The 12940-nt window shown below is 36.5% G+C and overlaps 1 protein-coding gene across 1 annotated transcript in view; it reads left to right on the forward strand.

Moving 5' to 3' along the window:
* Nucleotides 1–1412: 1412 nt before the first annotated feature.
* Nucleotides 1413–12940, forward strand: part of LOC103906818 (mucin-5AC-like) — a gene marked incomplete at its 5' end in the record, with an annotated part of 86676 nt that continues 75148 nt past the window's right edge. The window contains 11 exon segments of the mRNA XM_019474487.1: nt 1413–1587; nt 1769–2019; nt 3470–3653; nt 4045–4243; nt 5171–5349; nt 5572–5641; nt 5954–6054; nt 6416–6447; nt 9215–9337; nt 9791–9919; nt 10630–10687. Of these exon segments, the coding sequence (XP_019330032.1) occupies nt 1413–1587; nt 1769–2019; nt 3470–3653; nt 4045–4243; nt 5171–5349; nt 5572–5641; nt 5954–6054; nt 6416–6447; nt 9215–9337; nt 9791–9919; nt 10630–10687 (1501 nt within the window).

Consider the following 12940-nt stretch of genomic DNA (forward strand, 5'->3'; position numbering starts at 1 on the left):
TACTACCGTTACTACCACATCTGAACCATGCTGCCCCAGCACTACTTCTACCCCTGTATCAAGAACATGTTTCTGTAAAGTTGGGGATGCTATTTTTTCACCTGGTTAGTTTACCTTTTTTTTTGGTCTATATATCTCATAATTAATGATTTCTGTTTATTTTTCATCAAATTTTTCCTGTTTTTTGTTTTAATATATTCACAAATTTTACTTGGATATTTTGTAGTGACTTGTTTAATTTTTGAACTGCTTTCAAAAAACTTAAGTTTTTTTTTCTTTGTATCTTACTGTATTTTCTTTTTTTTCTTTAGGTGATTTGATTTACAACAGAATGGATAGTGATGGATGTAGATTTTATGCCATCTGTAGTCCAACATGTACAGTTGAAGAACACACTGTACATTGTAATTTTACTACTCCTCTAACCACTGCTTCTTCTGAGTGGTCTCCCGTAACAACAACAGTTCCTCTGCCTACCACTTCTGGAAGCAGTGTTCGTGGTTGTGTTTCTGCTACTTACCCTCCACTACAGGTATGTAGTTTCTATGCTATCTTATGATTGTTGAAATAACATCAATGTTAGGTTGATACCAGAACGGAAGAGTTTGCAGTCTTATATCTTATATGTGCAGATTTCTAGAATAAGTGTTGCTAGTGATGGGTAATATACATGACATAAAATTTGTATGTGCCTTCTTCATATTTTTTTTTCATACTGAGAATGCAAGGTTCAATAATCTTTTCTAATTACTTTAGTGCTAGTAAAACACTTTCTGATACACTGCATTTCATAAATAACAAACTTTCTTACTGAAATAATATAGGAAGTTTTCTTGTGCATTTTTTTTCTTCACTAAACCGAAAAATTTAAGCTACTGTTATATAGTTTCTGTTCTCCTGCCCTCTTACCTGTACTTCTGTACACATTCTTTTTCTTTTTTTTTCTTTTTTTTTTTGATAGTGATAGTCTGTGCTGATAGTGAAGTACAGTATACACAGCTAGTACAAAGGACATCGGTTCACTTAACCTAAGACCTATCCCCCAAACCTCAGAAGAGCTCCTCATGCAGAAGAAGTAGCTGGAATTAAGTTTCCCACCTTCTTTTAGCATAAAAATTAATTGTGTAGAATATTAGCAAGGTTGTACTATCAGTGAAGATTTTAATTTTAGTCTTTGCTTCATATTTGGAAAACAAAACAGTTTTTCATCCTCCATATCACGGTCAGAATTATGAATAACTCTGGTCAACATTACAAATTATTAGTACCACAAATTGAAGAGAAGTAACACATATTAATTTCCTTTCCAATACCACCATTACTGGAAACAATATAACATTAAACTAAAAATATGAGTAAAGTTCATATCTGTTTGCAACCTCCTGTGATAGCAATTTTTGTTCATTTTCCAGCCTGGACAGATATACAAACTATCCAACTGTACAGAACTCATCTGTAAGGGAGACAACAAGGTAGAAGTAATTCCAACGCGCTGCCCACCTGTAAAGGAAATTACCTGTGCGAACAAATATCCGGCAATACTGGTACCTGATGAAAATGGCTGCTGTTACCAATATGAATGTCAATGTAAGCACCAGTGGATTAAGGAATAAGCTTTTTTGAAAAAAGCAAAACTTTGCACGGATTATATGGGCATTTTGTTTTCTTAGGGTTGCTCTATAAATTGTAGTATATTCACTTCAGTTTCTAAATTCTTTCTTCTACATTAATTTTCATGTTAATCTTCTAAATATTTTCTTTCTACCAGGTGTGTGCAGTGGATGGGGTGATCCTCATTATATTACTTTTGATGGAACCTACTATACTTTCCTTGAAAACTGCACTTATGTCCTGGTGAAACAGATTTTACCTAAATATGACAACTTCCGTGTTTACATTGACAATTATTACTGCGATTCAAAAGATGGACTTTCCTGCCCTAAATCCATTATTATTTTCTACAAATCTGCAGAAGTGGTGCTGACCCGTGAACTCATGAATGGTGTGATGACCAATGTGGTAAAATACCCATTTTTTATTTGTCTATTTTTGCAAAAAAGCAATAAGGTCTATAGGCCTTACTGATTCTCGTTTGAAATAGTCTCTGTTAGAATATCATATCACAGAGGTGATGAGGGCAGAGGGTATTAGGAAAAAAAAAGTTACACCAGTTTCTAAGAACAAAATGTCAGAAACAGCTTAGCACTATGCAGATATGAATATATTATGTGCATGTATCTGTATATATTAATAACACTAGGAAACAGACTAATACAGCTGATAGAGAGAGAGGACAAAGAATGCTTACACTGGTTCTTGATTCATGTTTCATGAAAACTAGTACATTGTGCCATTCACTTATGTAAACAAAGACATTATGAAGAAACATGAATGCAAATCACAAGCATGATTCTTCTCTCATGGTGAAGATGGGTATGTATCCCTTATCAGCTGGATGACTAGGGACTGCTTCCTCTGCATAGGGAACTTCAGGCACCAAACAGAGCCATGACATGATTCCCCCTCCAATTCCCTGCTGGGGAGAGAGGTATAGCTGAAGAAAAGAGGTGACTGGGGGTGTCACTTCACCTCTATGATCCTAAACTAGTGCTGGCAAGCCAGTGAAAATGAAAAGTCAGTCCCACTGTTACACTGGGAAATTTATTAGTTGATTAGAGAACACAAAGAGGTGGAAGGAAAAGTTTGTCTCAATATGCACTCTCCCCCTACAGAGCCATGCCAAGTTCTCCTTACCTACAGTCAGAAGGGCATGTTGAAACAATTAGTTCAGTGATTTCCTGTGAAAGAAAACAGTAGCTGACAATTTTAACTCTTATTTTATCCCAATTCAATGAGAAGAAAGTTGCAGAATAATTCCTGGCAAAAAGTTATTAAGCAAATGTGTCCACCTTCATTAGTTCATATAAGATACAGGCTGCAAATGGAACAGCTTAGATTAACGAATAAATATGACCACTACATAAAACTGGCACCAGGGACATTTGACTTCATTTTGAATTCAGACAACTCTTCCGATGCCAAGCAACATGTAGTATAGGGACAGTGTGATTTTGCAGCGAAGTTATCACATAATAATGGGAGGAATATTTCTGCAGTTAAAGAAAACTACCACTCATTTTCATATGAAAAATGTTTACAATAAACAAAATAATGAATATAATCAAAAGAAAATACTTGGATTTAGAATACTGTGCATTAGCACACAATCTGCACAAACATAGTACATAGAGGCCACTTAGATTATTATCACACTGTAGTAATATAGCAATACAAGCTGAGATATTAATGCATATATATGCTGTTACTGTGATGCCAATGGGCATTGGATGTGATACACAACAATATGGAGTTATGCATGATTATGAAGATTAGAAAATATATAATTTAAAACAATCAGGCAGAAGCAGTGCTTATTCTGAAGTTGTGGTTTTTTTAACCCTGCATTCAGATGTACTTCAACCAAAAGATTGTCAAACCAGGCTTCAAAAAAGATGGCATTTCTTTCTCCACACTTGGCATCAACATGATTGTTGAAATACCAGAGATTGGTGCAACCATCACCTTTAGTGGGCTGATTTTCTCCGTGAAACTCCCATACAGCAAATTTGGCAACAACACTGAAGGACAGTGTGGTAAGATAGATGCACTAATTGGAGGTGGGACACTTTTCCCACCCTACCGTGGTTATTCTCACCCTCTCTGGCTATACAGTCTCATGATTGACAGAAATTTTTAAACAGCAGTAAAATGGAAATGAAAACAGTTCTGCTCTTCAACTTCTGTCGGATCAAAAGCTCAATATTTCAGCACCCTGTTTTTTTTCTTTGGGGCTGGGATTTTAGGTTTGTTTGTTTTTCCCTAACCTAAATTAAAGTTCAGATAACTGTAAAGAAAGCACTTCCTATGAAGCATGACACCTTATATATTTCATGAGCACATCACGTCTAAACGTGATATCAGCACAATAATGTATTGTGCATCTCTGATGTGGCTTATGAGACTTACATAGCTTGTCTTTTCCAGGAACATGTACAAATAATAAATTAGATGAATGCCGCTTACCAAGTGGTAAGATCATTTCTTCCTGTCCCCAAATGGCTCATCACTGGATCGTTGATAACAACAAGTCATGCCATGGAGTACCAATACCACCAGTTGTAACCACACCTCCACCAAAGCCTAACTGTGAAGCGCCTCATCTCTGCAAGCTTATCTGGAGCAAGTAAGAAAAAACTGAACGAATTCACTCTTCCTAGACAAAACTGTCTCAGTATCTTACAAGAAGAGTAAGAACTATAGCCCTAGCATGTGATAATAGCTGAAAATGTCAGCTTAATGACAGAATATATACAGTAAAAGGCCTTTGCAAAAGAAACTGCTCTTCTTTAATGACTTGCATGCCAAAGATAACTGAGCAAGGAGAGGTGAAGTCAGGGATGAATCAGGGATGCAGCAAGCACTAAAATCCATACTCCCTGGGTTGCAATCACACAGATTTATGTTATCTTTCTCCCTCCCTACCTTCCAGGGTATGCTCACTCTGAAGTGGGCCTTCAGTACAAACCATAAAGAACATGGTTACCAACCAGGTTAACAGAACAGACAGAAACATCTCAGCCAAAAAGCATCCTTCATTCTTTGTACATTTTATGTAAACCGTGGAGCTCCAAAAGCACAAAGACTTGTTTCCTGCAGTATTTCCTATACTTGTGTGAGCTCTGACAAAAGCTTTTTCTCAGCTGGGTCACTTATAAAGGCCCTCTTACACATGCTTGCTGTAGTGTCTAATAAGTTATGAGCTATTGTATGTGCAATTTTTCTATCTCTTGGCTACTTTTATCATCCCTTTTTCCTCAGTCTGATGCAGTTGCCTTTTTCATGACATTTCTGGCGTCAGACTGATGAAAAGTTGTGTACACATACAGAAACACTATGACCACTAGCCTCTTTAGAAAAAAAATGGAGCTTCAAATTTCCTAACCTCTCCTTTCCTGAATCTATCTCCCAGATTATTGGCCATTCTTAGGGTTTTGTTTCTCGTAATACATTCCTTCCTGAAGCAGAGTCACGTGCCATTAACTGGGAAGTGCTGGATTTTATATAATGACTGGTTAACATAAAAGGGGTTTGGTTTCTTTTCTGTCTGCAGGATTTTTGCAGAATGCCATGCCGTGATACCACCAGAACCATTTTTCAAAGGCTGTGTTTTTGATGGTTGTCGCATAGCTGATGAATCGATGCAGTGTTCCAGTTTGGAGATATATGCTACAGAGTGTGCTGCTAGAGGTGTCTGCATTGACTGGAGAGGAAAAACCAACAATACATGCTGTAAGTATTGCAGAACTCAAAAATGTGTGTGAGAAATGGTAGTAATTAGTGTTTTATTCAGTAAACACATCTTACCTCTAACACTTGACTACTGTCTACAAAAATACAGCAACGTCTTTACTCACAGAAGCTGCAGATGAAGAAGGCAAAGTTCTAGTCACTTTTGCTGCAAAAATGCATCTACTGTCAATTTTTGATCTTTTTTCTTCTTTTTCCATACAGCATACAACTGTCCAGCAAATATGGTATACAAGCCGTGTGGCCCCATTAATCCTGCTACCTGTGACCCAAGGTATGGAAAGACAAAAAACCCCACCTAAACCAACTGCTTATATTTTTGTTTTTTTCTATTTTTACCTATATCTACTTTCCTTAGACAATGGAGTTATTTCATAATGAAATGTCTTGTGAATTTGGATAATTTATTCAAGATTTATAAATATCAATCAGCTCTATGAATATGCACTTCCTGTTGCACTTCAGAAAATGTAAATTTTTTTTATCTCCCTTGTATCTGACATGTCAACCTTCTACATATGTTGCTCTCTCTCCCGCTTCACTGCAAAAACGTTGTACTCAAATGCATACATTCCTCCCACTCTAGCTCTGTTGAGCTTCCTGGCTATGGAGTAACTGAAGGATGTTTCTGTCCTGAAGGAAAGACGCTCATAAGTGGAGACAACAACATCTGTGTCTCTGAATGCTGTAAGTAATCTGTAGCTAGTTTGGGGAATAGAGATCAGGATTGATACTCAGGAGGCCTGTGTTCTACTGCCATCTTCTACATGGCCAGATCATGGGCAAATCAGCCTCTTTATGCTCCTTTAGTCTCCCCATCTAAAAATTGAATAATAATCAATATTACCTTTTTTCCATCTTCCTTCCTTACATGAGACCTACCAAGATGGTAGAAATCTACATTTCAGAAGAACTAGTCTGCATATTCATTTTCTTGTTAGTTTTATCTTCACAGTATTTCTATTTGAAACTGCACAAATTTATTCCTTTATGTCAGTTTTCAGTGCTGTAAAACTCCATTCGGTTTTTGTTTTTTTTTTCTTTCCAGCTTGTAGGGAACCAAATGGAGTATCCAGATGGGTGAGTATCACAATCAACATACTTTATCAAGCACAGACAAGTGAAGCAAGAAGATATTTAGTGTTTCACAAAAACAAAGTTTTGCTTAGGTTGGGGGAGACTTTAGGTTTTTTTCAAGTGTTCGCTCCCCTATAGTCTTAAAAATAATTATGAGTGCCAGAGCAGAAACCACATTGCTCTCTAAGAAATTTAACAGTAAGTGATGGGATATTCTTTCAATAACCATCACCTCACATACTGAAAAAAAAAGAAAAAAAAAAGAGAGAGAAAGAGGAAAAAAGAGATAGATGGTAGTAGTGGAACTTCGGCATATGTGTTTCTTTCATTTCCACAAATTTGGCTTGCTAAAGTTACTAGGGATGAAGGGGCAGATGGATAACAAAGTTTACCTGTTGCTGATAATGTTGAAAGTCTGCATTCTTAGTTTCTCAGCTGCATACAAATTATAGAAATTTCTCTCTGTAACCTAACGTGCAAATGAGTAGGTCGTATGATAATTTCTTACTCAAAAATGCATGCAAAGCTCAATCACTTCTCCTTTAGACCTCTTGTATCCCTCACACTAACACTACTAATAAATAGAAAGTGATAGCTGTGTGAACATGCTCAGAACCTTCAGTGGCCTCCAGTTATCTTCCCCTAATTAGCTTCAGTTTGAGGTTTTCTTATAAAATCTAAAAATATTAGCATTATGAAAAGGCTGATGTAGTCAGGTATCACTGTATCCATGAACAAGTCAACTAGAAACAAACAGAATGATTTTGGTTTGAATTTATATATAATTTTTTTCTTCCTTTTTTTTCTTTTTTATATAGCCAGGAGAAAAATGGACAAAAGATTGCCAGGAATGTGTCTGCGACAAAAATACTCTTAAAGTGCACTGTACAAAACACAAATGTTCTCTGACACAGCAAGTATTTTGTGATGAACCAGGTTACATGCCTGTTCAGATACAGATACCAGAAGATCCATGCTGTGCCAGGACTGAATGCTGTAAGTACTGTCTTAGTTCTTTATCATGGGGAATATAATATATTCATTTTGGGGAACTACAGCAATAATTTCTCTTTTTTTTAATACTTTGCATTGATTTCATAATGCTTTTATCCCTCATCCCACTTTTTAGGACCTTCTTGCAGAGCATTTAGTAGATGCCTGATGAGAACAAATTTAAAGATTAAAAGATTTTACATATTCAGACACAGAAAAGTAACCGGAAATCTCCTATAATTTAACACTGAAAACCTTTAATGCTGCCACCACCTGAAACAATATTCAAAAATTATTCAAAGCATTTTCTGTTTCAAAGACCAGTATAAAAAAAAAAATCTTAAAAAAAAGTCTTGAACATTTAAAAATTGCTCAAGAAAGTTTCTGAACCTCTGAGAGTCATCAGATTTCCCAATTGGTACAAATTTCTCTTTGGAAGTATCTCTTTCCAGCAATCACCTATGCTGCCACACCTGAAACAATATTCAAAAATTATTCAAAGCATTTTCTGTTTCAAAGACCAGTATAAAAAATTAAAAAAAAGTCTTGAACATTTAAAAATTGCTCAAGAAAGTTTCTGAACTCTGAACAGTCATCAGATTTCCCAATTGGTACAAATTTCTCTTTGGAAGTATCTCTTTCCAGCAATCACCTCTCTATTCTTCTCAGACAATGCTTTGTTTTACAAAGGTTATGGAAAAGCCTATTCACTTTAAAAATAGCTGGGCAAATATACTGAATTAGTCATTAAACTACCTTGTGTAAACAACACCGTATTTGCCCCATGGGAAAACTTCTGAAGTTCATGCAAAACATTTCTCTTTGGAAGTATCTCTTCACAGCAATCACCTCTCTATTCTTCTCAGACAATGCTTTGTTTTACAAAGGTTATGGAAAAGCCTATTCACTTTAAAAATAGCTGGGCAAATATACTGAATTAGTCATTAAACTACCTTGTGTAAACAACACCGTATTTGCCCCATGGGAAAACTTCTGAAGTTCATGCAAAACAAAATTACTTTCATTTAAAAATTCTGAGTTCGTTATTTTCTATATTCTCTTACATTAAACAGACTGCAACACTAGCCTCTGCCCTGAGGTCACACCCCAGTGCTTAGAGGGACAGGAAGTAGTCACAATAATGCAGCCCGGAATATGCTGTCCTACCTTTGAATGCAGTAAGTACTATGTACCTTCTTCATGTATTATTCACAGCTATATTTTTCTAAGTTTATGAATACAAAAATCTTAAAAGAGAAAGATGCAATTTATCTGTGTTATCATATTGGGCCAAGAAAGCAGCAGTTTTTTCACTACTTCTGCTTCTTAAAACTTACACCTCTATGACACTATCTTTCTTCCTTCTTTACAGGACATGGCTGTGTAGTCAATGAAACCTACTATGCAGTAAGTACACAAAGTAACTCACTATAAAAATACACCTTCACATAGGTTCACAATGCAATGTTTTTGAGACTCCTATCATGGACCATATTTTGCAGAAAGGCCTGAGATAAAACATTATAATTTTTTAATTGAGGTCAGCATATCAACACCCTCCCTACAAGGAAAAGCATTTTCTGCTCTCCTTTCTGCATTAGCAGAATTTAATTCCAAAATGGATATTACCAACAACAGAAACTCTACTTAAACAAAACAACCAAAATTGTATTTAAAGATAGTCTAGCCCATACATAGTTCAGCTTTGTATTGTCTGTGACATACATACACAAAGTAACTTGCGTTTACTAACAATGACTTTTCTGACTTCCCCTAGCCTGGAGCTGTCATTCCATCAGGTGCCTGTGAAGAATGCACCTGCTCTGAATCCTCTTACTCAAGCCCTCACCACGCTACTGTCAAGTGCGAGCCTGTTATCTGTGACACATACTGCCCAGCGGTGAGTGCTATTTTGCTGTCAGTAATTCGTACCCCACTCAGCTCAAATATCCACTAGTTAAGGTCAGTGTCCTGACTCAATATCATTTCCTCTCTATTTCTTTCAAAACAGGGTTATAAGTATACAAAGAAACCTGGACAGTGCTGCGGCACATGCAAGGCAGCGGCTTGTATAGTGACTGTGGGAGACAACATTACACACGTGCTTAAAGTAACTATCCCTGTTTTAGTTCACTTTTGGTGAACTCTGCTAGTCTTTTCATTCTTTCCTCTCCTTGTCTTTGTCATATTTATTTGCTGCATCTTTTCTCATGTTAGACAACTATCAGCTGAAATTCAAGGAAATTGTTCGGAATAATCAAACTGCAGTAGGCAGCAATGATAAGACACTGGGGAGTTTTTTGTTTCATTTTTATTTAAGATTTTTATTCACCTTAATTTTAACTACTTTCAGGTTGGAGAATTCTGGAACCTACCTGGTGATAACTGTACAACTTACACATGTGAAAAATATGATGACCAGTTCATTCAAGTCATCTTACAGAAAAGCTGTCCTCCCTTTAACCCTGATGACTGTGATCCAGTAAGTACGCTTCTACCAGTTTTCATGTTTGAAAATGTTGCAGTGGCTAACACCAGTGATAGAAGGATCATGGTGTCCAAGGAAAATACCTAGCAGAAGCATTACACAGGATGTAGCTCTCGTTTTACCCTCTCTGAATCTGGTCCCCATCAAATTTCATTTCAGAATAGCAAATCAAAATGAATCTTATTGAAAAAAATGGGATTTTTATTCCTAAATTATTTAAGATTATAAATTCTTTTTTAGAGTTCACTTATTGAGAGCAAAGGTGAAGAAAAATAAGCTACTTCAGTTCACAACATCATTCAACTTAATACGGCTCAGGGTAGATTAGCACCAGCCCCATACATCTGGGGAGTCAGTTATTTCATTAATTGTGTTACCCTGTCTGACATAATCCTTCACCTGTACTGACTTGGGTCACTCAAAATACCCCACATGTGCTACAAGCCTTATTTCTGAAATTTTACTACTGAACTCTGATGACAGCAAGCAGTTCCAGTCCCCCTCAATGTCAGCTTTCAAAGAACTCTTATTAATATTGAATTGAAGTAGTTATGTGCCCTTAATATTTAGCCTTGCTTGAAATTATATTCCATGTCAATACAAAGAACTTTCTGGTGCCAGAGAAACTTAGGAAGCAGGGAAAGTCTCTGCTTTAGTATGTAGATATGAAACCTCAGTTATCTATTTCTGTTTTCCCACTCAAGGATGACGTCAAGCTATCTGACGATGGCTGCTGTAAAGAGTGCCAACCAAAACAGAAGAGTAAGTAATGATCATTTTGTTAAAAGTAATGATAATATGTGTCTTATTAGGTATATTAGTCCATCTTGCATGGTAGATGCATAGACAGAAGAGCTGAACAGACCAAGTTTGGGACCACTGCCTCACACTGGGGTGAGAAAGGAAACAGGTGGAAAAAGAAAGGAACAGAACATTTCCAGCATGCACTTTAGGGCCTTGGAAAACATGGATATGGTGAACTTTCCCATCCCCTACTGTTAAAAGTTAGCCTTTTTGTGAGAGGGAGAGGACTATGACTATTCCCCAACTTCCATACAGACATTCTCTTCAAGGAAGAAAGTGAAGCCAGTCCTGGGAGGTGGGTGTGCATTGAGCAGTTGCCACAGTACTGCTCTTTATTCATGCATCCTGCACCAAAGTTGCATAAGCAAAAGGGAATTTTTCATTCATTGATAACACAAGCAGCAAGAGTCATCATTTGGCCCTTAGCAATTGAGAGAAATACACTGCGACCTAATTTCCTATTTCAGCTCCCTCCATCTCCATTTTTTACTACAAGCTGTCTATCATACACAGATATCTATTTATATGCACATATATTTTAACCTATTTTCCCTTGGTTTGTGACAACCTCAGGTTGTATGAAGCACAATACTACTACTGTCATCAAATATCATGGATGTGTATCTCCTGCACCTGTTGAGGTGACATACTGTGAAGGCAGCTGTGATGCTTACTCACGGTAAGTGGTATAAAAGATAATTGTGGTCTCTTGTCACTTGTCACTTTACACTAGTTACATAAAGCAAATCACAAGTGATTTTCTAATATGTTCAACATCCACCCAGTCATCAGCTGTTTCCATTGTGCTAACTAGTATTTTTAACAGACATGATGTTGTACTAGCTTAATTACCTCAAGACTCACAATGTTTTAATAGCCTGTTCAGTGTCATAGTGAATAGACCCAAGTTTTGATTTTGCCCATGTAAAAGTGAGGTTATTTGTTTCTCACTATTCTCTCATTTTGGACTGGCTTAATATGTGATCTGGATTAATTAATTTTCTTATTCTGTGCCTTAGTGAAGAGCTAGATCCATCCATTTTTACAGTGAGGAGAAACATATTTCACCACAATATTGTAAGAATGGTAATATTGATCAATAGTCCCACATGCAAGCATGCAACTTCTGGTTATATTTAGGAATGGGTGGGAGGGGCAGTGGTATTTCTCACATAATTTCTGAATCTTTCTCTTTTGTTGGTTTTGCAATCAGATATTCTCCAGAGGCAAACATGATGGAACATAAATGCTCATGTTGTCAGGAAATCAAGGCCAGCCAAAGAAAGGTGACTCTGACGTGCAGTGATGGAACCTACCGTGATCACTCATACACCTATGTGGAGAAATGCAGCTGTGTGAGCACTGAGTGCATTCCCCAAGCCAGCACCCAACAGGCAACAGACCAGATAAAGGCCTCTCAGGAACAAGTGAATGTCTAAAATTAGAACTAGAGGGAAGAAGTCAAACAAGGTTTGAACATAAGACTAAAAAAAAACCTTGAAAAAATACAAAAGTGTCAAAAGCAGCTAAAATTTTGGATGAACAGATGATATTTTCTGTATACAAACTCAATATGTCTGTCTACATTATTTCAGTTTTCATTACCAATATATCTCCCATTGTTCTTCATGTCTTTTCTTTTGCACCTTGAGAGGTACAGCATAAGGTCATTTTGACATTTTCTGTTCGTTTGTTTGTCTTCTGAGAAGTGCTGTACCATAAGACTGAGAGCTGGATTTACACTTGCACAAAGTCTGTTATGAGAACAACATTCTCTTCTGGCTTGAAGCTTGCCTGTGGCGGCATAATATAGACACTTGACAACATCTAATATTTCCATTGATACAGACTGACCTTTTTAATAACATTTTCATTCCAGTTCATTGAGACAAATCAAAAGCTAAAGTCCGGAAAACAAACAAAACCCAAGGAAAACTGTACCTCTGTGTTTATTTTTCTTTTTGCATTAAGGAAAACTTAGACTGCAGAAAGCTATACCTTCTCAAAACTATAAACTTCAATATTTTGAACAATTTATGATGGGCATATTTCCCTATATAGTCTCATGAGAAAAAGAAAGAAATCCTATCATGAGAAGCTGCTGCACGCTATTCTTTGTTTACATAACACCGTCAGCATAGTAACTGTACGAAAATATGGAATTTTTTTTGTTTTGTGGTTAACTGTTTACAGAAGTATATATATATATAT

Source organism: Aptenodytes forsteri, unplaced genomic scaffold (genome assembly GCF_000699145.1).
Source record: "Aptenodytes forsteri isolate BGI_AS27 unplaced genomic scaffold, ASM69914v1 Scaffold8, whole genome shotgun sequence".
Taxonomy (NCBI): domain Eukaryota; kingdom Metazoa; phylum Chordata; class Aves; order Sphenisciformes; family Spheniscidae; genus Aptenodytes; species Aptenodytes forsteri.